At 31.3% G+C, this 24,239-nt stretch overlaps 5 protein-coding genes across 7 annotated transcripts; 2 read left to right on the plus strand and 3 right to left on the minus strand.

Annotated features, from left to right (window-relative positions):
- Positions 1–6,431: 6,431 nt before the first annotated feature.
- On the minus strand, positions 6,432–9,078 carry LOC116347912 (type 1 phosphatidylinositol 4,5-bisphosphate 4-phosphatase). 2 transcript variants are annotated; one of them, XM_031778717.1, is made up of 6 exons: positions 8,680–9,078; positions 8,242–8,444; positions 7,623–7,789; positions 7,334–7,543; positions 7,082–7,246; positions 6,432–6,842 (listed from the first exon to the last, which is right to left on the minus strand). In XM_031778717.1, exons 2-6 carry the CDS (start codon positions 8,324–8,326, stop codon positions 6,726–6,728), a joined length of 744 nt encoding a protein of 247 aa, XP_031634577.1. In that variant the 5' UTR covers positions 8,327–8,444; positions 8,680–9,078; the 3' UTR covers positions 6,432–6,725. The 2 variants fall into 2 exon arrangements, with proteins under 2 accessions (XP_031634577.1, XP_031634576.1); XM_031778716.1 differs by having other exon boundaries at positions 8,657–9,078.
- Positions 9,079–11,503: 2,425 nt separating this feature from the next.
- Positions 11,504–13,917, plus strand: LOC116347905 (putative uncharacterized protein DDB_G0277255). The gene is made up of 3 exons (XM_031778712.1): positions 11,504–11,730; positions 11,906–12,578; positions 13,414–13,917. Exons 2-3 carry the CDS (start codon positions 12,137–12,139, stop codon positions 13,896–13,898), a joined length of 927 nt encoding a protein of 308 aa, XP_031634572.1. The 5' UTR covers positions 11,504–11,730; positions 11,906–12,136; the 3' UTR covers positions 13,899–13,917.
- A 1,493-nt stretch (positions 13,918–15,410) lies between these two features.
- On the minus strand, positions 15,411–18,838 carry LOC116347932 (probable ATP-dependent RNA helicase pitchoune). Of its 2 annotated transcripts, XM_031778745.1 has the most exons (11): positions 18,583–18,838; positions 18,045–18,112; positions 17,924–17,954; positions 17,631–17,769; positions 17,279–17,520; positions 16,576–17,192; positions 16,454–16,514; positions 16,226–16,317; positions 15,977–16,147; positions 15,718–15,895; positions 15,411–15,643 (listed from the first exon to the last, which is right to left on the minus strand). In XM_031778745.1, the coding sequence occupies exons 1-11, from the start codon at positions 18,704–18,706 to the stop codon at positions 15,495–15,497; spliced, it is 1,872 nt and encodes a 623-aa protein (XP_031634605.1). In that variant the 5' UTR covers positions 18,707–18,838; the 3' UTR covers positions 15,411–15,494. The 2 variants fall into 2 exon arrangements, with proteins under 2 accessions (XP_031634605.1, XP_031634604.1); XM_031778744.1 differs by lacking the exon at positions 17,924–17,954 and having other exon boundaries at positions 18,014–18,112.
- Positions 18,839–19,184: 346 nt separating this feature from the next.
- Positions 19,185–20,226, plus strand: LOC116347934 (40S ribosomal protein S13). Its single transcript, XM_031778747.1, has 3 exons — positions 19,185–19,296; positions 19,541–19,668; positions 19,807–20,226. Exons 1-3 carry the CDS (start codon positions 19,274–19,276, stop codon positions 20,109–20,111), a joined length of 456 nt encoding a protein of 151 aa, XP_031634607.1. The 5' UTR covers positions 19,185–19,273; the 3' UTR covers positions 20,112–20,226.
- Positions 20,227–20,319: 93 nt separating this feature from the next.
- LOC116347931 (DNA repair protein REV1) lies at positions 20,320–24,236 on the minus strand. Its single transcript, XM_031778743.1, has 10 exons — positions 23,974–24,236; positions 23,797–23,905; positions 23,638–23,719; positions 22,549–23,571; positions 22,319–22,483; positions 22,143–22,252; positions 21,687–21,856; positions 20,826–21,608; positions 20,575–20,753; positions 20,320–20,495 (listed from the first exon to the last, which is right to left on the minus strand). Exons 1-10 carry the CDS (start codon positions 24,028–24,030, stop codon positions 20,348–20,350), a joined length of 2,826 nt encoding a protein of 941 aa, XP_031634603.1. The 5' UTR covers positions 24,031–24,236; the 3' UTR covers positions 20,320–20,347.
- Positions 24,237–24,239: the final 3 nt, after the last annotated feature.

Consider the following 24,239-nt stretch of genomic DNA (forward strand, 5'->3'; position numbering starts at 1 on the left):
TTATCGATTTTCATACTAAAAGTCGAAAATCAATGAAATTTTTCAAATCGAATACTTAGATCTAAACAAATGGTGTATTATAATATTTTAGTGACCAATTTGTGACTATCAAAAATGTCAACATTTGAATTTGTGACACAACGCGTGTGACAAAAATCGCAATTTTTCTATTTTCATACTAAAAATCGAAGTTGAATGACATTTTTCAAATCGAATACGTAGATCCAAATAAATGATGCCATCTTTTAGTGACCAATTTGTGACTGCCAAAAATGTCAAAATTTGAATTTGTGACACACTCCTTGGGACAGAAATGTCAAATTTTCGATTTTCATACTAAAAGTCGAAGTTGAATGAAATTTAGCAAAGCTTAAATCTAAACAAATGGTGTCATATTTTAGTGACCAATTTGTGACTCTCAAAAATGTCATCATTTGAATTTGTGACACAACGTGTGTGACAGAATCGTCAATTTTTCGATTTTCATACTAAAAGTCGAAAATCAATAAAATTTTTCAAAGCGAATACTTAGATCTAAATAAATGGTGTCATATTTTAGTGACCAATTTGTGATTCCCAAAAATGTCAACATTTGAATTTGTGACACAACGTGTGTGACAGAAATCACAATTTTAGCATAATAATGATTTGAAAACACTTCTCTTTATATGCTAGGCTTAAAACTTTTTCCTTCCCCTGAATTATTTTTCTATACGATCACAGCGGACGGCAGTTCGCGCGAGTGACGAAACCACCTTAGTGTGTTGAAAAGTCGACTTGCTATATATACACGTAACTTCCAAATTCTAGCCTGGAAGGCCTTTAGCCGCGATTGGTGTATGGTTGGGAAGCCATTGGGCCATAGATCAAGCAAAAATATAAAAGTTCGAAAATCGGTCCACCTGTCTTCAAAATATGGTCCTTTCAAGAAAAGGGTCAAAATTCAGTTTTATGGCCATAGATGGCACTAAATGGGGTCGTCGACCCCTGAAACATCGATATTTGAATTCTAGAGCTCAATACCTTTCCAACGACCAGCTAGTCGTCAAAATCGATCAATCTTTTCGAAAAATTCCGCATTTTGAAAATTTCGTATGATTTTCCTATAAAAGTCATTTGGTATGTGTATGTGTCTGTGCGAAATTTTGCGTACTCGATTCTGATCTTTTTGAAAATTTATGTGCTTAAAGAACATAAAAAACTAAGACTTTTTTGTTCTGGCACTTTTCGATTTGGCCGCCATGTTGGCCATGGCCGGCCTTTAAAAGTCACTTTTCGACTTTTTTTCATATGGTCACCAAAGCGCCATGACTTGACACCCCCCGGACATATGCATATCATTGGAAAGGTCTTGAAGTGAGCTATCGAATGGAGCCATTTGCGGTCCATAAATTTCAATTTGGGGTGGCCAAATTGGCCAAAAACCAAAAAGTTACCGTTTGGCCGGACACATAATGGTCATTAGCTCGAAAACTAGCCTTTCTTGGTCACTTGAAAATTTCACCGATTTTTAGGCCAAAGTGTAAGCTTTAAAATGCCGCATAGCTTATATCCATAAAACTTCTTGTCTTCACGATATGGCCTTTGGTAGTGCGAATATGGCCAAAAATGGCCAAAAATGACAAAAAATGTTACTTGTAACATTTGAATTATTTTATGGGCCAAAATGTACTCCAATGAATCTGTAAATATGCTCTGTGACTAGCCAAACAAAATTGAACAAAATATCGACCGTTTTGGATGGCTATTCTACCAAAAATCGGCTAAATTTACCAAAATTCGAATTTTCACAAAAATGTCTAGATGTATGAAATATGAAATTTTAACAACAAATAACTACATGTTTGATGGTCTCCTCGCATAAGATCGATAAAATACTGAATCTTATGCCCCCTCCCACCAGGCCAGAAGGTGGACTATCGTCGGGAGAGGTGCATGCGGTTAGTCACAAATGAAATTAAAAGAAATCTACAAAAATGTTAGTATAAATGGCAAACTATGCAAAAGGTCATGCAAAAATGGCCATTATTTTCATACAGTCACTGTGGGACCTAGACTTGACATAACCAGGACATATGCATATTCGTTGAAAGGTCTTAAAGCAAGCTCTCAAGTGGTGTCAATTGCGACTTAAAAATTCATGTGGGGGTGGCCAAATTGGCAAATCAACCAAAAATTGACCGTTGACCGCACACATAACGGGCATTTTTTCGAAAAAACTGCATATATTCTCTTGAAAATTTCAACAATTTAAGCCTCAAGTCAAAGATAAAACAATATGCATACCACATACCACTGAAAAATACCTCTGTTCCTCATTATGATCCATAATTTTTATAAATTTGGTCCAAAAATAACCTAAAAATCCATATTTTCATTGTATTTGATAAATTCATGTGTCTTGAATCTTTAACTTGGAAAATAGCGCTTACTATTGATATCAAATAAAAAACCTCTATCAAGGTGAAGAACGAGTGACGAAACCAAAATTTGAAACACAAAATTTCTGATATCAATTTTGTAACGAAAATAGTTGGTAGATATATTTTCTGTGTACTGTGAATATTAGCTTAATATACATTTGTATATTCGGAACGTTGCTTCATTGCGTCAGTATGAACTCAAAGTAAAAAGAAGAAGATAGAATTTCTGCAACGTTTCGAATATACAAATGTATATTAAGCTAATATTCACAGTACACAGAAAATATATCTACCAACTATTTTCGTTACAAAATTGATATCACAAATTTTGTATTTCAAATTTTGGTTTCGTCACTCGTTCTTCACCTTGATAGAGGTTTTTTATTTGATTAATATATACGTCTCGTGTGCAAAATTATTGACTGACTCAGTCAGTTAGCTTACTTGAAACGTTTGTGATTTAACCCAGCTGCGATTGAAGTTATTTAACGTTTATTTGTTTGATTCTTCAGTCGAAATCAGCACTGAAAAATATAATACAAATCAATTGGCGGCTATAGCCATCCAACGTTCCAAAATTAGCGTCTGCTTAAAATCAGATAAATAGTCAATTTAAATTAACGAAAAAATAACGAAGGGTTTCAAAAATTGGCTGTTCACTTCGCCTCATAGCATGTTACAGTGAAAAATTCATCATTTTGAATAGTGAAACACTCATCGCTATATCGAACCATGAATCAAGTGCGAATGGTTTCTTTTCCATTGATAACGTTAGGACACTACTGTATTAGGCCAGAGACGTCGACAAACCGAACTTTGATAAGAGGGTGTTTGTATGATAGGGTCTTCTTTGGAAGGTGTTTTAGAGCCATTATTCGAAAATTTGGTGCTGAAACGTAAGGTTAAACCTCCATTACTTGCTCTATCATCAACCAATTATTGTTGGAATCGATAGAATTCGTTGAGAACTATCTGATTAAAGACAAAAGTGTGAGAGTCATCTTTCAAAAAAATGACTAAATGACCAATGCCAATGGCATCATTTATTTGGATCTACGTATTCGATTTGAAAAATTTCATTCAACTTCGATTTTTAGTATGAAAATAGAAAAATTGCGATTTTTGTCACACGCGTTGTGTCACAAATTCAAATGTTGACATTTTTGATAGTCACAAATTGGTCACTAAAATATGACACCATTTGTTTAGATCTAAGTATTCGCTTTGAAAAATTTCATTGATTTTCGACTTTTAGTATGAAAATCGAAAAATTGAGATTTCTGTCACACGCGTTGTGTCACAAATTCAAATGTTGAAATTTTTGGAAGTCACAAATTGGTCACTAAAAGATGACATCATTTATTTGGATCTACGTATTCGATTTGAAAAATTTCATTCAACTTCGATTTTTAGTATGAAAATCGAAAATTTGACATTTCTGTCCCAAGGAGTTTTGGGTCCGTGGACGGATTTGGTTCAAATTTGTAATTTAGAGGTTTGAAGGATGGTACTTCTCAAAAATAATATCAGTTTGGAAAAAGTGACACCTTTCATTCAAAAAGTCACGTCATTATCAAACTGCCTAGTAGTTAAAAACACATCATTTGGAAACATCCATCAATTTCAAAACGGTTCTTTCTGTTATCTAGAAACTTTGCACTACAATACAAAGTCTACCTATAGAAATATATCTATAGACTATAGTCCATAGATAAAGTGTACAAATATTTATTTGAATCGAATAATTTGAAGTATCATACAAGAAAATATAGACTATAGTCCATAGATATACACACAAAATGCTATATTTCACATATGTGAGGAATATTATTGAATACGGTTCAGTAGTTTGGAATCCATATTATTATATCTATAGACACATAATTGAAAATATACAGAGAAAATTCACTCGTATTTTATGCTATAAATTCAATATTTCTCGGAAGACATACGAGTCTAGGTTGGAACAGTTCGATATGAAATCATTATTCACAAGAAGGTTGTATTTTGATGAACTATTTCTATATAAAATAATGTCGAGGAAATTCAATACAAGTTTGACTCAATCATTCAACATAAATGTTCCTGCTAGAGTAACCAGATTCACACCGATTTTCTATGTACCGGCAGTCACAACGAATATTGAGTATTTCTCCCTCGCTCTAAGATTAAAAAGACAACATAACGATCATTTTTCTGACATTGACCTACTGGATAATTCGTTGACTCGTTCTAAACATGCTATCAATTCATCATTACCAAATGAACTATGGCCTAATTTCAGATAGGTTATGACTTCCTAATGCAACTTAATTCCATTTCCTCATTTATATACTATATTTCTTTTTTCTTTTATCATTATCAACTTAAAACAGTTTACTCTCATATTATTCTACCATTCTTTCACCATTATTATTTTAAATCAATCATTTATTTTTATTAAAAACCCAAAATTATTATCTCGTGATTATGATCTGTAAGAGGGCTTTGGGCCTGTTGATTGTAGTCATATACCATACATTTCCAAATAAAAAGAAAATAAATAAAAATAAATAAAATAAGAATTCGGATCAAAAGTAGAAAATTTATACTAGCATCGAAAAATGTAAATTTTTTTGGTTTAAACATAAATGTATTTTGAATTCTCACAGTAAAGCCGAATTTTTTTAAAAATAAAATATAGTATTATTATAGTCACGTTTTCTTTTAATTTAATTCACAGACTAACATCAACATTTTTTTTGCCAATCAAATCGAAAGCATTCCATAACAATAAAGCACGTGATTTGAAGAAATCTATGAAACAAAACCCATTCCGATTTTCCTATGCACGTGAATGACTTCGTATTGGAACCTTCAGTATTATTTATCTCACTTGCAATTTTTAGTCAATTGAATAAAAATAAATTAATTTCGTCTTCACATTTATTCAAGCTTCTTCTTATAAATGATACATTAAATGCGGTTCAAGAAATATTGAAGAATATATCTTAAAAATAAACAGTATATATTGAGGTGATTATTAATAAATGGGGAGACCAACGTATGCTGTAGTAGCGAATACATATTTATTTTTCAGATAACATTCTTTTCAAAAAAAAAAAAAAAAAAAAAAAGACACTCAAAAAGCATTCATGAATAGACCCAGGTTCATGGTAATAAATCAAAATGATTATTTGATGTTAAATAATTCTTTACATATAGACTTAAATCATTACAAACAAAATTAAAATAATATTGAAATATCGAAATTCCCTATGAATCATTAATCTAATTTATTTTATTACAAAGGAATGACTTTTTTAAACTAAATTCATTATAATTTTGGTATTCATTTCTCTTTTAATTTTTGTTCGTTTGGGAATAAAAGACAAGGCATTACCAAAGAAATAACTTATTCTTACTTTATTCCAAATTTTTGTCGAATTAGGCCTATAGATTGATAATTTATGTTCAATAGAATAATATGTGGACTGGTCAAAATAGGTATCGATGGAGAATTTTTGATTTACATTAACACATTAAAAGTTCGCATACAAAGAGGATCGTTTGATTCGTAAAAATTGAAATATTAAGGAAACACATTTGATTCATCGATTACCTAGCGTCACAATGGAGTAGAACTAAACAGTTAGCTGTGAACATATTAACGCATAAAAAATTAAATCGTGGTCAACACAGTTGAGTGAATGTTAAAGATAGTATTGAAAGACTTTTTTTGGAATTGTACCACTATTAACAATGTGCATTTCACTGTTTTCATTAAGTGTCGCTTGATACTGAAATGTAATTAAGTGTTATAGCTAAATTTTGGTAAAATAAAGTTTTCAAACTATAACATTAAATTTAATTCATAAATGAATTTTTTTTTTCCTCAGTGCCCATTTTGACCAACCAACGGTGTGCGCAATTGAGGATGAAATGTTGGTTTTTTAGACAAAATTATAAGAATATTTGTTTTGGCTGATTGCATTTTAAATAAAAAAGAAATGAAAAGACAAAAGGGAATATTTTATATAATGAAACATTCACTGACACAAATGTTTGTGAATTTTCAACAAGATGTATTATAAAGGTAAAAAAAATAGTACTTGTTTCTTTTATGATAACAGAAACAAAATCAAGTTGTCTCATTGCTGACGTGATGGCTTTTTTACTTTTTTACAATTTTACAAACGATAAATGAACCTCTATTAATAAAATATCAAAATCATGGTTTGTTGTAAATATTTTAGTGAATTGTTTTTTGCTTACATATGTCATTATAAAAACAAGTTCATTTTATGCAATTATTTGTATGATTTACATGGGCCCATCTATGGTGCTCACACTCAACGTACAGTAATACACCGTTCGAGCAAACAAAAACAGGGCAATCAAAAATGCGCCGATATATGCGACATAAATCCCTCCATGATCCTGTAATTCAATAAAACTATTAAGAAAATATTCAGGTAAAATACGAATCATTGGGGCGAAAAAATTGCTCCTATTTTTCTTCTGTAATAATACTGTAACATAAAGTTTTTTATAAATAGTTTAGTTGTTGTGTAATACAATAAGTATACGATGTGAAAAAACTTCATGTCGCAGTATTATTTGGAGAAAAATAAGACGTATTTTTTCGCCATGATTTAAATGTATTGATATAAACTTACCGCAGCACTCTTATACGTTGCCCATGTAACACAAATTCCAATGATTAAAAATAAAATCCCTAAACCTAGAAACAGAATACCTCGGTTACGTGTGAATTCTGGTCCTACACTTGACACTTTTCGACAATGTGGACATCTCGCTAATGCGTTATGCAATGTATTGAACTTAAAAAAAAGAAAAGAAAAAGGATAACAAAAAAGATAAAACATTAAAAATGATAATTATTTAAGTAGAAACATTCTTCAACCTACTAAGAATGTATCAGAGCAATGACCACATGTAACACGGCACATTCCTGGTAGTGAGGAAACGGGTGGAGTTACTGGACTTGGCGCTAAGTTAATGATTCGTTTGCAATTTGGTCGCGGACAAGCGATTCTTTGCGATGAACTCTTGCATATTAGCAAACAATTGCAAGGACAACGAACATATTTTTTGCCTGGTGGTGCATTTCGGATTGGCTTTAAATGAAAATAAAAACATGTTACATATTAAGAACATATTAAAACAAAAACATAATTTGCATTGAAGTTTGCTTACTGTAGCTTCTTGGCACTGAAGACATTTAACAACATGCTGTTCTTTTTTGCTCGAAATATCAATCATTGCTGCACACACTCTGCATGTAACCATAGGCACTCCACCACTGGAAGCTTGTTGAAATGGCGGTGGCACTTCATTCGGACCAATTGGAGAAACTGTTGCCCCTGTAAAATTGAATTCAAATTTTTGCACATATTAATAATATATTCCTTTGAATAGTATAAAGTTTCATGTTTGAGGTGGGCTTTTTTCTCATAAATAAAAATGATGTAAGAAAATGTGTTATCAATTAATTTTTGCGCTCTTAATAAAACACAATTGAGAAATTATATAGAAAAATTGGCATTAGTACAAATATTTTGCAATCTGTCCAATATTTATCAACGAGGCGAGAATGAATCATATTCGAGACAAGTCAAACAGTTCAGTAGATGTCGTTTTTTTTAATTTATTTGTTTCTCGACTTTATTGTTGAATATGTATATATTAATGCAATGGTGACATACAACACGCCCGTGTTTATGACAAGTACACTAAATGTACAAGACATGCATTATAGTCACAACCTTTTTTTTCATTTATCATATGTATGATATGGGTATATATTAAAACTCACCGCCAGCATTTTCACCTTCCACCGTGTAATTTGTCTTTGCATCTTCTTTATCTAACAACGGCTGATTTTCATCATTTTTTGACATTTTATTTGTGTTCAATAGTCTTTTCACTACTGTATATGATTTTTTTTTTAATCTTTTATGATTCTCAAACGTTGTATTTTTTCTGACAGCAATTTTTAGTAGACAAACTATTGAAACTCTTGTTTTATTGATACAAATGAGAAGAAACAAACGAACTTAATTAAACAATATAAAATGAAAGACGCAAATAAACCTATCTTTAATATTAAAACCACAATCAAGACAAATCCTAATGCAATAGTATTTTGAATAAAATAAATAAATATTCGCTCTACAGAAACACGTAATATTTGCGAAGATATTTTTATTGATTTCCAAAAAAAGATTTACACATTTATTTCATAAGGTGCAACCTCGAACACAATTGTTTGTTACACTTATTTGATATGAGTCAGTAAAAAAATTAATCAAAATATGCTCGATCGACTGGACTGTATCAATTCTTTTATTATTATTTAATTTGCTCTTTCTTGGCGAAAAGAACAATGAGATTAGTAAGTCTTCTTCTTTTTCTTGTTTATCGGATAACCGTATAGATGTTGGTGTGTACGGTGTATTCTATGTAATGTTTGTTTTATGTTTGTATGTGAATCTGTTTTTATGCATATTTGCTGTCAAATGCCTACGTTTTATTGCGCTGTGTTACCATTTTGGTGTTGTCATAATAAAATTGTTAAATCGTAAAGCGCATATTCCGCCATCTAGTGGTTTGATGTTATTAAAGTAACGCAAATTCATCCATTAGGATCTATTATATTTATATAAAAATACCAGGTATTTCGTTCAAATCTTAGCTTCTAACAGTCCCGTTCCAGGGCTCCTCCTTAATTTCAAAATTTATCAAATTTTAACAAGGGGTCATTTTTTTGGCGAAAAATCCCTAGCAAATTGAAAGTCCCCCTAAAATATCCCCTGGTCAGAATTTATGGTTCAAATACATTTTTATTATTTATATCGATAACGCAATGAATCAATTCAAGGCCTCATTTGGCTCATTTGCTGTCTACATCCGCGTTATCAACTACCAGAATTTTTTTCATTTTTGCCACTTGTCTTCGTCTCTCGCTCTAATTTGTTTGCCATTGACTTAATTCCGCAACTTCTGTAAATGGTTACCTAGAGTTGATCAGAAGAAAAGAATGAAAAAAAAATGGAAATTAATCAATGAGCAATGGAACAGAATGGAAAATGAATCGAAGGAATGGATGAGGAATTGTAAAGTAATGGAATTGTAATTTTTAAGTAAGTATGCCTTAATGGTTACCTTTTGTAGTCAAATAATCAGACGGTTCCCAGGGTTTTTCATGTAATCATGTAATTTGTGACATTGCTTGCCATTATAAATCACTTTTTGTTTGGTGTTTCCCACTATTTTTTTCAAGAGCCACACTGCTCAAATTCACCAGCTCTTTTCCTCACAATCGGCTTTCTTTCCGTCTCGCTCAAATGCCGGCACAATTCTTGAAATGAACACTTGATAGCCCGGATCGGTTAGATCATTCACCAGTGCACAATACTTGACAGGCACATTTTTGGTGTTGAGCATGTCAAGAAGTTGTATTTTCGTGAGTTCGGCTCGCTTTGGCGATAGTAATGAAAAATTATCTGGCAAATTACGTTTCTGAGCACGTTGTTTCAGTTGATAGTTTTTGCTGCATCGATATAACACTGAAATGTTATACTGGCTAGCAGCTTATGAAGTATGGCACACAAAACAACAACAACGGATAACTGGCATATCGATGATTTCGATGAAACTGCGGCCCAAATCGATGTATGAATTTGGTACTCTGAATTTAAAATTTCGAAGAAGCTAGAAGGAGTGAACCGTAGGTCAAGAGAAATTGAAATGTGTGGAGCCTAGGTAATTTTTATGAGGAATCAATATCAGTAATTAATTCGGGGGTTAGAGAAGATACGGACCAAATTTCGGGGTATTTTTCGAAATTTTCGTAAATTTTGTAGGGGTACCTTTCTTGGGGGTAATTGGAGGGGGTATCCAATGGTAGAAATGAAATAATATATTTCGGCATATGAAATTCCGCACATAAAGGTGAAAAATCGACTTTATATCATTTTACCCTAATGTGGGGGCACTCAAATGTTGGGTGACTTGGTGGAAACTGGAAACAAACATCAATTCCCAAGTATTCTGACATTCCAATTTTTGGGTTTCAGGTTTAAAAAAAATGATACATTGAGAGGTTATGACTCCCCCTAAGGATTGGGGGCAGGAACCCAAAAAAAATGTCTCGTCATTCTGAACAACTTTGTAGTACATTATTTTTTTGATCTGATGAAGTTTTGACATGGTCTCCTCTGCATCCAATATCCCGATCGGGCAGCTGGATTATTTTTTTCGGAACTTTACATCGATTCGTACGAAGGAAAGTTAAACATTTTTGTAACACTTCGATACCTTTACTGGTAAGAAATATAAAGATAAAATAAACACAAAAATCGCAGATGGTTAAAATATGATTTCTTTACGTCAATAGTCTGTGAATACCCTGTTATTTAAATAAAAACAGATACAAGCCCAAAATTCACAGCGTAAATAAATCCATTCTTCAAAAACTTGCAGAGTCCATACGTTAAAATGCCAAGAAAGAAAACGATCGCGTGAATTGAAAGCAAACTGATGTGATGCAATGATTAAAAGGCAAATTTTTAAATGTAAACAAATAATACTCGGCTACATTTTGACGCACGCAACGTCCACCGTAAAATGTCAAATGTGATATGAATACTTTACGAGAATTTAAATTCGAAACTCCTAAAAAAATAAATGCAATAAGCTGTAAAAAATCGGTTGCAACTCAATGAATTGTTTATTATTTTTGCAGTGACAAATAAATTATTGGAATTGAAATACGAAATTAAAACATTACATTGTGTTCGGTTCACATTGAATGTGAATCTGTATTCTCCTCTAAAAACGTTACATTTAAAATCAAAAAATATTATTTATTTAAAAATAAATAAATATTTTCTTTACGTTTTTGGGTTTCTTTTGATTGGAATCGAGTAAAATATGTGAATGTTCATTTGAAGTTAAAAAAGTAAATGTTTGTAAATTGATGTCGCCACTATCTGGTATTTTGTATGAGGGAGAAAGCATCACAACCTTAAGAAAGAGAGTGTTGATATATAATTACATATACATTTGATGTAAGTTGACGAGTTGGCAAGTGTTAGATTCAAGTTGCCAACAAAATTATCAAATTAGTGGTTTCGATGAACAGTAAATTGTTTCATGTAAAATACAACAGTTTATAAACTTTAGGCACTTCCAAATATTAAATTTTATAAAATAATTTATTCTTGAAATTTTGTTGATTTCAATTTTTCATAGCTTATCATTCAGTTTTGCCCCCATTTTCCCATCGGTATTCATTAATACGGTAAATTTTTAGATAAAATAATATTTTAAGCTGCTTTGTAATTAAACGAATCAATCAAATATTATTGATACTCCATAATCATTCTTAATTCAGCAATATAAGTTAACAACTTCAATGATCGCACGAAGCATGTAAAATATAAAATATTGACACGTACAACTTTTCTCTTCGTCAGGTTTGCAGGTTATGTCGCATATAATACAAGATTAGACCACTAGTTTCTTCTACGCATTTCATCGCTTTTATTCGTTTATCGTATAATTTCTATTGCAACGGTGTAATATTTTTTAAGTCGGAATTTTTCCATTTGTAATTCTTTGATCGAAAATCAACTCCTCTCGCCGATTCAAAAACACTACGCGAGACACTATTTCGATAAACAAAAAACAACAATCAATCAACAAAAATGAATGAAGTAAATATCAACAAGTACCTTAGCCAATTCAATCCAATTCTCATCGTACCTGTTTTGTCAACATTTGTTGCCATCCTTGTGTTTTTATTTGGATTCAAACGCCCGAATGAGCCACGATTTCAGCCTAATTCATCTATAGATTCAATAAAAAAATCTAAAAAAAGCAAAAAGACAACAGATATTGCAGTTGCGATAGCGAATAAAAAGGGATCTGTAAATAGCAACAATAATAGCAGCAACAGTAACAACAACGTTAATAAAAAAAAGACTGATGAGAAGAAGTCTGATAATGGTTCTCCTACAAAGAAAGTTTTAAACAAAAAGAACATCAAAGAGTCGACAAACTTCGTCACTAAAAAGTCAAAAACAAATAAGAACAATTCATCGAACAGTACTGAATATGGTGAAAAGCCAGCTGATTTCGATGATGGCGGTTAGTTCACACTTGAATATTACTATATCATTATTTTTTCCATTATTTCAATTATAATTATACATTCATATCATCAAAACAATTAGAAATTAATAGAGTAGAGTTTTATCACATATAAATGAATAAACGATGAATTAAGAACAATTTGCAAATGGACTGTTCGCGCTATACTAAGCAAACAGATTGCTGAAAAATGTATATTTGGTAGTAGAAGTGGAAAGATGAGCAGAGCAACAAAGAAATTTCACATTTTGGTGAGTATATACAGCATAAAAATGCTCGTCGCATTGGTAATTGTCCAGTTTTAAGTCAAAAGCAAGTAGATGACATAGGACGCAGCCATTCAAAAAAACAATGGAACAAGAACAGCAAATTGGAAATTGTTGGTACGGCTATTAATCAAGCTGTATAGCTAAATTGGTTCAATCGGAGAGCAAGATGCTCTAAATATGATGAAGATGTTGTTTTTATGGATCGCAGTAACAACTACAAAAATTAAGGAAAATTTCAAGTTGTGTGCAATCATAATATAAAAACATTCAATTTGCTACTAATTTTTTTTTTTTTTTTCTCTTTTCTTTGTCATATTTTCTCTTCACAAATCCAAATACCAAATCACTACCAAATTTTAATTTTAAGCAATCTGTTTGCGAAAACGCAGTTAATCATTAAGCTATGAAACAAAATGTGTGCGCCATACTGAAAATAAAGTACACATAGCTAGACACTTAGAGTATAAGTGATGATAATGGTATCATTTCATTTCCATTATGTTGCATTATGTTCATTAATTTCTATTATTCCCATTTTTCTTTTCGGTCCCATTGCAATCCAGGTTGGTTCACTGTTCAATCAAAAAGCGCCAAGCAAAAAAATAAAGTAGACGATTCAACAAATGCAAATCAAACCGAAAATTCTCCACCAAAGGTTCAAAATACGAAGAATAATAAATCTTCAAAAATTGATACCAAGCAATCTATTGCTGCACAAGTGACTTCCAATGCATCGGAAATTTTGTTGCCCGATCAACAATCAAAGTCGGAACAACAAACAAATTTTGATCAGTCATTCAATGTTGCTAAAGCACAAGTAGTTGAACCAGTTACAGCAATTGAAGATCAGCCAGCTGATCATGTAACCAATAATGTCATGGTTCAAGCGGAAATAGAAAAGAAGTGTACCGCTAATGTCCAACTTGACGTTGCTGATATAAATGTAGTTGCAAACAGTGGAATTGCATTCGACGAATTGGAAGAATGGACCGACGCCAAACCAGATAGAAAGCGAGCTAACAAAAAAAAAACTAGAAAAGATATATAACTAAATAATAAAATTTCATGTACAAACATTGGCGATATCAACAAATGGAAAGTAGATTTAAAAATATTAACGATGCAAACATAAACATATTTGAAACGAACCTATTGATATGAAAATTGAATTGAATATGAGTTAAGTCGCCTTAAATACAGATTTTTTATAAATGCAGAAAAAAATAAAAACAATTAAATAAACGAAATAAATAATAAATCAGTTTTATAGAATTATGCACTGTATAGAAACTTGCTCAAAACAGTATAGAATTAAGTTAAAAAATTTATAATAAAATGAAGGCAATAAAGCTGAATTTAAATAATATTTGTCTCTTTTTCATAATATTTAAGATATAATAATGTGAAATTTGACCTTTAGCCGCTCATTTTTTTTAATTATGCATAAATGTGTACTGTAATGATCATTGAATAAAATTAGTAAAGCAAAAGTTGTGTTCTTGCGCGGAAATGTCTTGAAAATAAAGGTGCAAGCGATCAAAATGTGTGATTGTGACTTTTAGAATCGAAAAAGAGATAAAAATGTGCATGGAAAACAAAAAACGGATTTTTTTTAATATTTTGCCTTTGATTGTGTATAAAAACTATATGACGGCCCACAATGTATGAACGGTCAAATGTTAACCTTCCTGCAGACAGTACATATTGAGAACAGATCAATACAGTATGGGCTTCTCAGGCCCTCCATACAAAATATATGAAAATAGTTCCAAAATGCAAAAAACCCACATGAATTTTTAATTTTTATTCGATGAAAATGAAAAGTGAGTTGAATAAATAGAAATACAAATAAAAATTACTGAAACTTGTTTCCTAAAGAGTTGAAAATATATGTCTTACTTATATGTGTGTGCTATACAAATATTCGACCGATAATACACAATGCCTACCGATGTACTTGGACTAAATTCAGCTCAATAAATTATGAACATTTATATTGCGAACTCAACAAAAATTCTTCCACTAACAAAGCCAAATGAAATATGTATTCATCAAAGAAAGTGAAATGACTGACCGGTATTCTATTGCAACTGTTTCATCACACATTGATAAATTCCGGAGATACATAAATTAAATTGGTATAAAAATGTTGGAGACGACAAACTATAAAAAATAAAAATTTCTTCGAAAATGTTTTTCTATATATATGGAGCCTATACTGTCTGTTTGAAGTGAGATTTTGGTTTTTGTCAAAACAAAATTTTTTCTATAGTTTGTGTTTTTTCCGTTATATATATTTTTGTGTTCTGATATTAGCTTAACGCGCAAGTTTGAAGTAAATCGATTTATTAGTTTGGATTTTATTCAATCGTTTCGCTGGCCCTGACAGACCCATTCTGTCTGCAGGATGGTTAATCTAAAACATCTGCAAGAAATTGTGGAAGAATTAAATCAAATTGAAAGTATAAGGATTTCGTTGTTGAAAAAAATCATTTTATTTATTCATCAAAATAAAGAGTGTGTTCAACGTTTTTGTGAATTTAACAATAGATGGACAAAATGGAAAAGAGCATTTATTTATTTATTTATCTATTGTATAACAACAACGCTAATCAAATTAAGAAGAATGTAGAATAATAAACATTTATCGTTCGAATTTCTTTTTGCTGCCTTGATTCCGGTCGATTTGCTTAAATTTGCGTTTTTTGTCAGTTTGATTCATGGCTTTGTATTGACCATATCCACCACCACCAACTCTCTTTTCTGGTCGGCTACGAATTTTATGTGTCATTTCTGAAATTACATAAATTAAAAATGGTCTTCGTTTAAATGAATGTTGTTAAAAAAGCTTAAAATTATAAACTCACTCAAATCCACCACGGGTGGCACAGTGAATCCGAAACTCAATGCCACTTTTGCCAAATCCAATGTATCAACATTAAAAATTGTTTTTAATTGATGCGAATCATATGCTCTAACATAAGATTTAAAGGCCTCCTTTGCTGATTGGTTCAAAAAGTAGTTTTTGGAAATCAACTTTTCCAACTGAAAGTTTGAATTTTATTCCATTATTCATTTGATAAGTGTTGAAGAATTAAATTCAAAAATAATTGGATAATAAATTACCTGAAGTTGAATGTCAGCTATTTTACTCCAAGAAAATTCAAATTCATTTAATGGTACTTTTGCTTGTTTCAAGTATCGCAAGAAACCCAATTCTTCGGGTCGAAGAATTAACAGTGCATGCCCAGAACTACCTTCTCCACGTGCAGTTCGGCCGACACGATGAATGTATTCCTTAATAAAAAGAGTTTAATAAAGTAATGATTCCAACGAGTCTTGTAAGGAGAGAATTAAGTAAAGATTGTTAAATACTTTTGGATCATCTGGTGGGTCGAATTGAACAATCCAGTCGACGGCTGGAATATCTAAACCACGTGCAGCAACATCTGTACATAATAGTGTACCTAAGGGGAGAATCACAAAAGAAAAGAATTAATTGGAAATAATCGATAAGTAATCGACAAATAATCGAAAAATAATCAATAACAATTATTAAATAATAGAAAGGTAATTTTTAAGTGAATTGCCCCTAGAATTTACCCGATTCGGCGTTGCAAAATTGGAAAAATGTTGTAGTGCGCTTGGTTTGTTTTTGCTTGCCCTGTAAAAATATAATTGATGATCGTTTTTTGAAATATAATATTTTATTTTGATCAACTTACATGGATCGATGTAACTGGTAAGTCAATGTAATTGAAAAGTTCATGATGATATTTAACTGACATACATGATGAGAAAAATACCATAACCTTCTTCTTACGATTCTTTTTTAAAAACGTAAATAGAACCAATAGCCGTTTTTCAGATGGACAAACAATATAGCCTTGTTCCAATCCAGTAACTGTTGCCGTTTCTTTGTTATCATCAACACCAACATAAATGGGTTCCTTTTTCAATGCTAATTTAGTAAGTGCGTCAATTTTATCGGTTTGAGTGGCCGAGAAGAGCATTGTTTGTCTACGCTTAGGCAATAAATTTACGATTTGTTTCAAATCTTCTTCAAACCCGATTTCAAGAATCCGATCAACTTCGTCAATTATTAAGCACTGAAGATTTTTATATAAGAATTCGGGTGTATTTTGTAAGTGATCTAGTAAACGGCCAGGTGTTGCAACGACAATATTGATACCCTTCGCTAATTTTTCAGCTTCAACTGATCGATTCGCACCGCCCATTATTAAACCGTACGTATGACTATGATGTGCCATCAATTCCTTTAGTACACCGAACGTTTGCATTGATAACTCACGTGTAGGTGAAATAATTATAATGCCCGTACCTAAGGGGAGAATCACAAAAGAAAAGAATGAAATTTAATAAATAATCGATAAGTAATCGGAAAATAATCGAAAATAATGCCCGTACCATTTCTTGGCATGAACTTTAGTTTTTTTATGAGTTCAACGGCTGGAATGAGAAATGCCAATGTTTTACCCGAACCGGTTTTTGCAGCACCTACAAGGTCCCGTCCATCTAGTAATGGAGCAATAGATTTTGATTGAATTTCCGTCATCGTAGTGAATCCCATTTCTTCTATGGCTTTTAAGGTTTCTTTGGATACTTGCTCCTTTAATGAATTAAATGATCGATCAGTAGGCTCTTCGTATCTGAATCACATAGAAAAGAATGGAAATAATCGAAATTAATCAACAAGTAATGGAAATAAAAAAAAAAATAACTGAAAGAATAGATAATATGTCAAAAAATTTCTTCGTACACTTTGACATTTTCGATATTTTCTGCATTATTGGTAATTTCAGTACTATCATTATTTGTATCTGCTACATCATTACTCAAATCGTTTGCAAGACCTTCACCTTCTTCGGATGACCTGGGTTTTCTCTTGTTGTTCTTCCCTATGGAAATCAAAAATTCTAATTTAGTAATAAATTCACACGAAAATCTGCAATAAGAGTATTGAAGGCGGTTAAAAGTTTTTCAGTTTAATAATATTCGATTTCATTTCAGCTCAACTGGATAATAGAACCGAACGGAATTACTTCAACGTACTGTTGTAGATCTCAGGAACATTCAAATTCGCCTTATTTATCGTCATGTTATACGAAAAAAGTATAAATATTAATTATTATATATTATTACCCATTTTCGAAGTTTCTTTGGATTCGCTTACATCTTCAAATTTGCGCTTCTTGTTATTTTTGTCGTTCATCAAGCTTTTCACAAACTGACCAGAAACATCTTCATTGCAACAAATGAAAAAAAAATAAACAAATAAAATATAACGAAATTGTAGTGATTTGATTTATTTGATTTTAATTTTTTTACTGCCACTGCCACGCTATGTACATTGTACAATTGCAGCCCTAATTCAAGAAAATCAACAATGTTCAATAAACTCATAATTTAAAATTAGAGGTAGTTATGACCGTTATTTGTTAGTACGGCCTTGCCCGAGTACGACATATTATCCGTAAGTGAGTATAGTATAATATTAAGTCTTTGAAATTAGTGTAATAGTCAACTAATTGAATTTCTTTCTCCTTTTTTATATACATTGTGACGTTATTTATGACTGAAACTACACACAAATCCGGGCATCATAATAATGATTTGAAGTTAAAATTTGTTTCTTGGGCAGGAAAATCTAATCATCATAAAATCAAGACGAGAATAAAAATAGCCACTAAAAATAATTTTTTTTTACTTACGTTTAATTTCCTCATCTGATGGTTCTTTTATGCTATTTACAGCTTGTTTATTTGCTATTATTTGTTTTTTGGCTTTTTCGCGCTTTTTTATTTTCCTCATTAAAATCTTTTCGGGGACCACCATTGTTCTTCTTTTGCTCTTTTTAATAATCAAAAGTAGAAAAACAACTTGAATAACAATACCAATTTCTGAAAGGAAAGAAATAGTGCCGCAATTATAGTTTCACGTGTGTTTATGTACTGTTGCAAATGACAGGTCATGCAATTCACCACCGAACCACATGGTTAGAAAATTGTATTTTTGGTTTAGTCAATTTGGTGAAAACTACAAGAATTTCTTTTGAAAATGTTACGATTTTATCTGAGTAATTCTTAGTAAGAAAATGTATTAAATAATTTACTTATAACTTTTTCTTATTAGTATTAATTCAACATTTCAAAACAAATAGATCGTTTTTATCAATATAAAAAATATATATTGCCAATATTTGTTAAAATATAATTATTTCAAAATGTAAAGAAATATTTTCTGTAATAATGAAATTCACCACATATAAATATTTTCACCATAAAATTGGCATCCATATTGGCATCCATGATAGATTAACTGTCAAAGCGGCCATACTAGCCTTTCGTACTTCCTCTCCAACTTTTTGACTTTCTTTTGCGAGTTACTACAAACTGCATAAACATGGGTCGTATGCACGCTCCTGGGTAAATGTTGATTTTTTTCTAAATTTTATGTGTTTAGTTGAATTTTTTAATATAACATCAAATACCAAGTGTAAAAAATATGTAGTGAAATAAAAATCATGACTTTTATTGCATAAAAAAGAATAAATTTGCGTGACTTTTTGGTGCACATGGTTTCATACTTTGTTGTTAGTCTTAATTTAATACTTATGGCAACTGTTTGTGAAGAATTTTCCATCTAATTTCGTTAAATTATATATTTCAGTAAGGGTATTTCCCAATCAGCTTTGCCATACCGTCGTTCGGTACCATCATGGTTGAAATTGAATGCCGAAGATGTTAAAGAACAAATCAAGAAGCTCGGCAAAAAAGGAATGACACCATCACAAATCGGTTAGTAATTGAGGTTATGTTATAAATTCTATCAAGAAATTGTTCTTAGATAAATGCTTTAACTCAATTAAAACAAATCCAATGTTTATTATATTTTTGTTTATGTATTTTCTTTTTTTTTTTTTTTTTGATAAATAGGTATTATTCTTCGTGATTCACATGGTGTTGCTCAAGTTCGTTTTGTGAGCGGTAACAAAATTTTGCGAATCTTGAAATCATTGGGATTGCGTCCGGATATCCCTGAAGATTTGTATTACTTGATCAAGAAAGCTGTTGCTATTCGCAAGCATTTGGAACGCAACCGAAAAGACAAAGACAGCAAATTCCGTTTGATCTTGGTTGAATCGCGTATCCATCGTTTGGCTAGATTTTACAAGACAAAGAGCGTATTGCCACCAACATGGAAATACGAATCCAGCACAGCATCAGCATTGGTTGCCTAAAATGTAATCCGGGCAAAATACAGATGTTTTTGAAAATAAAAATGTAAAAGTTTTTTTTAAAACAAAACACCTGAATATAAAAGAAAATTTACTGATAAACAAAAAATTGTGCAAATCTCGTGTTTCTTTTTATTTGGACCATTTAAAAAATGGATAATTTGAATAATTTCAGTACTTGATTTGAATGAGATTGTAGAGAAAATTGAAGTGCTATAATATTGGTTCCCATAGAACATTTACTTCCTTATACAATTTTTACAATTTGAAAAGTTTTTAGTATGTAATGAAACATTTGCTGGAAAAACGGTTTTAACTTCATTTTGAACCTCACCAACAATTATATTATATATTTGATGCCATCGGCAGTTCAATTTTTCAATTTTTCTATAAAGAGATATATAATAAGGTATAATATAATGTTTGCAACTGATTAATTTATCAATAATATAATCATCATCTGTACCTGTGTAAAAATTTTAAAGCAATCGAAACGTCACATAATTTGTGAGCACATGCAAATTCTTTAAAAAAATATACAATTGATTTAATATCACTATCGTTCGGATCAACGCGGCTCTGGAGCCAATACGAAAGGATTTGTCGCCACTCATTAGATCTCAAAATATTCTCCTTGGAAATATACTAAAATAGAGAAATGAGTCAGTATTTAGTTTCATTATTTTTTACTTCCATTATAGTTATTATAAACAAAACCTTTTGATGTTTATGATCGCCGTTTATGTCTTTGAAATCATTCTCTAGTTTACGTGCTATAGTGTTTTTTGTTATTTTCGGTCGTAGCCAATTTTTGACGTTGCTATCATAGGTAGAAATTGCATCCCCATCCAGTAAAATTTCTTCTTGTATTTCTTTTGGCAATTCAGATAGAACAGTCAAATCTAGTTCATCACATATTTTATGCAATTTTCGGGCTGAGTTATTTGAATTTGTTTTATCAAATTGATCACATCCATTAAAACTTTTCACTTTTCGTAAATTTAATTTGTGATCAGTCTTTTTTGTACATGCTTTTGAGGTATTTTGTTCAACATTTGATTGAGCAATAATCTCTGTATGTGAGTTTTGTGCTCTGGCAAATAAACTTTTTAAAGAATTTTTTCTATTCATATCACATTTTGAATGATTCAGTTTTGATATTTGAATACCAATACCTCTCACTTCTTTTGGAGAAACGTTTAACATTTTTTTTATATTAAATACTTTTTGAGAAATAATTTGTAGATCAGAGGTGTACGTTGAAAGCGTTAATGATTTTGTCAGGTTATCACAAAATCCATGGCCAAGAAATTTGGCTGTTTCTATAGGAGCCTCTTTGGCTCGAACCATATATTTCAGTGTAATCATTTTGGCTTTTGCCGATATTTCAGTCAAACGAGTATGAACTTCTGAAACCAACTGGTTAAGAAACGTGTCCAGTTCTTTTTCGGTTGTAAATCTAATACCGTAGTTAATTTCCGCTGATACCGACTTACGAACCTTTATTTTTAAAAGAAAAAAATATTCCACGAATTAATTAAAATCGGTGAAAACGGTGTTATTTAAAAAATTTCGCACTTGGTCATATATTAAAGGCTTGTTATCAAGACCTCGGCAATATTGATATAAAGTTTCACCATGCTTCTTTCCGAATTCTTGTTGCAATTTCGCTAAAGAGATCCTTTGTAGATCTGCACAAGTAGTCAATCCAAGATTAGAACATCTTTGCCAAGTTGATTGTCCAACACCTATTTGGCAGAATATCAAAAAATATGTGTTCAAATGTATTTTATTTTTAATATCGATTTATTCAAAATTGAATGTAATAATGTGAACACGCGGTGGTACAGGGTCTTTGAATAAATCCTGAATTACATTCGAAACGCGAGAACTCGTTACACGTTCCACTTCATTGCGAAACTGTTGACTAAAGAAATATCTGATTTATACGCATACGAGTTTCGTTGTCCCGATAACATTGTTACATTCAATTTTCAAAACATCAATATTAAAAATGAAATACATTTGAATTACCAGGCAAATCTGAAATGGGAATATCACAAAAAAATTCTTCGACTTTTTCGTTTTTCAAGTGAAACTGCCCATTTGGTTTTGCTTTTTTTGTAGCCATTCGAGCTTGAAGCCTGGAAAATCGAAAAATTAATAAAAATATAGGTATTACTCCAAATTTTGAATGAAAGAAACCCAACTTATTTTCTCCGATTCCAGCTGAACACGGACATTGTGTCCTTTCACTAATTTGTGTGCGAATGTACGAAACAAAATCCTCAACTGAACATTTTAAAGTGTTTATAACGTTCGTTAGATTTACATACATCTCATCACAACTGACGGCTTCAACATCCATAGTGTACCTTTGAAAATATCGAAAAAATTAATTGTTGTCTTAGTAATTTATATTTAGCCTTTTTCAACTTACTTCGTGATAGTGTCGTAAAGCATATGCGCAATCTCTTTGTAAGCATCGAAGTCATATGGAATTGTTTTTAGTTGCGGACATAGTTTTAGGGCTGCTCCAACAAACATTCCATTTCTGACTCCAGTTTTCCTAGCTTCATAACTACAAGAAGCGATTTCTGATAATGATATTGTATCAATGGACGACTTTTTTTTTATTTTATCATTAGAATTATCAATTTCTAATTGTTTCGTCATGTATTTATCTTCATGTCGCTTAACATACAATTCCATTTCTTTTTTTCGATCCACTCCGATTTCATTTTTAAGATTGTTACCATTGTATCCTTTTGAATGAGTTACTGCAATTGGAAAACCTTTCAAGTTTGGCCTTGATCGGAGACCAACAGAAACAAAGAAGCAATCCATATCAATGTGCATAATGATATTATTCCCAGTTAAATGTTCTTGATTCATTTGTAATATTCCTTTAAGTTTATTTAAATCAGGAAATTCCCCGGTGTGGTTTTCGCGAAGCTGCGATATAAATTGCTTTAAAGATGCTCCCAATGTGGAAATGTGATGTAAACGAGAATTATTATAGAATTCAGTAAGAAAGTTTGGATCGACTGCTGTCTTTGCTAATTTGGAATGTCCCATTTTGACTTCATTTTTTGTGGAACTTTCGTTAGTTTGTAATAATGCGGTGTCATTACATTTTGATTGTTCTTCACGTCTAATTGCCGTATTCAAAATATCCAAATTCAAATCTATCATATTCATATCTGGTTTCGTTTGTTGAGAATGAACTTTGTCATTAGCATTAATGTCATTGGTAAGAGGTAACTGAACACTTTTCTTTTCGAATGTAATTTTTGGTTGTGATATTTTGGAATTCGTATATAAAAGATAATTGGAATAGTCTATAATTTTATTCATTCGAATACATTCACAAATCCATTGTGGACTGATGATTTTAGCGGTAGTGATTTGGCGAATTTTCGTATCCGGTAAATGACTGGCAATAATAAATGTTGTTGAACTCCTAGAATATTTGAATTTAATCCTATTATTCATTTCAATTTGTTTGTAATAAATATTGCGAATTTACCTTTGATAAGTATGATAAACTCCACCATGTATCATCATTATTTGTTTTAGCTCTTCCGCGGATGGATTTGTCAGCCCATTGACTATTTCACAAAATAACTTGGGCAAATTAAAATAATAATAATAATAAGTTAAGGCCATATTTGCTAGGCGCACATACCGAATATAGAAATTCCTGAAAAAAGTTCGCTTTTTTTGTAAGGATTCTTAAGAACATCCTCTGCAAATTGCTCCTCAAGTTTGGATTTCTTTGCGTCCATATATCCACCCTAATAGATTACGAGATTCAAATTTAGCGATTCAAGAGTATGAAATAAAAAATAAAAAGAAAAATTACCCATTCACCAAAACCATTATGAACATCAACAACATGTTTTGCATGTCTTTTTTGCATCAGGAAAATATCGATTCGATTTCAAAACTTAATGGTTGAAATAAAATGAATTTGAATACCGAACTTGGAAATTAATTATAAATAGAATTGTCAACAAAAGAGATGTACGTCAAATTTATAATTGCCTCGTTCAAAAATGCGTGCAGATGGTGCTGGTGAAGCACACAGCTACCAACCAAATATAATAAAAAACGCATGAAAAATGCAAG

Source organism: Contarinia nasturtii, unplaced genomic scaffold (genome assembly GCF_009176525.2).
Source record: "Contarinia nasturtii isolate CC-2019 unplaced genomic scaffold, AAFC_CNas_1.1 Cnas_scaffold_2166, whole genome shotgun sequence".
Classification (NCBI taxonomy): Eukaryota; Metazoa; Arthropoda; class Insecta; order Diptera; family Cecidomyiidae; genus Contarinia; species Contarinia nasturtii.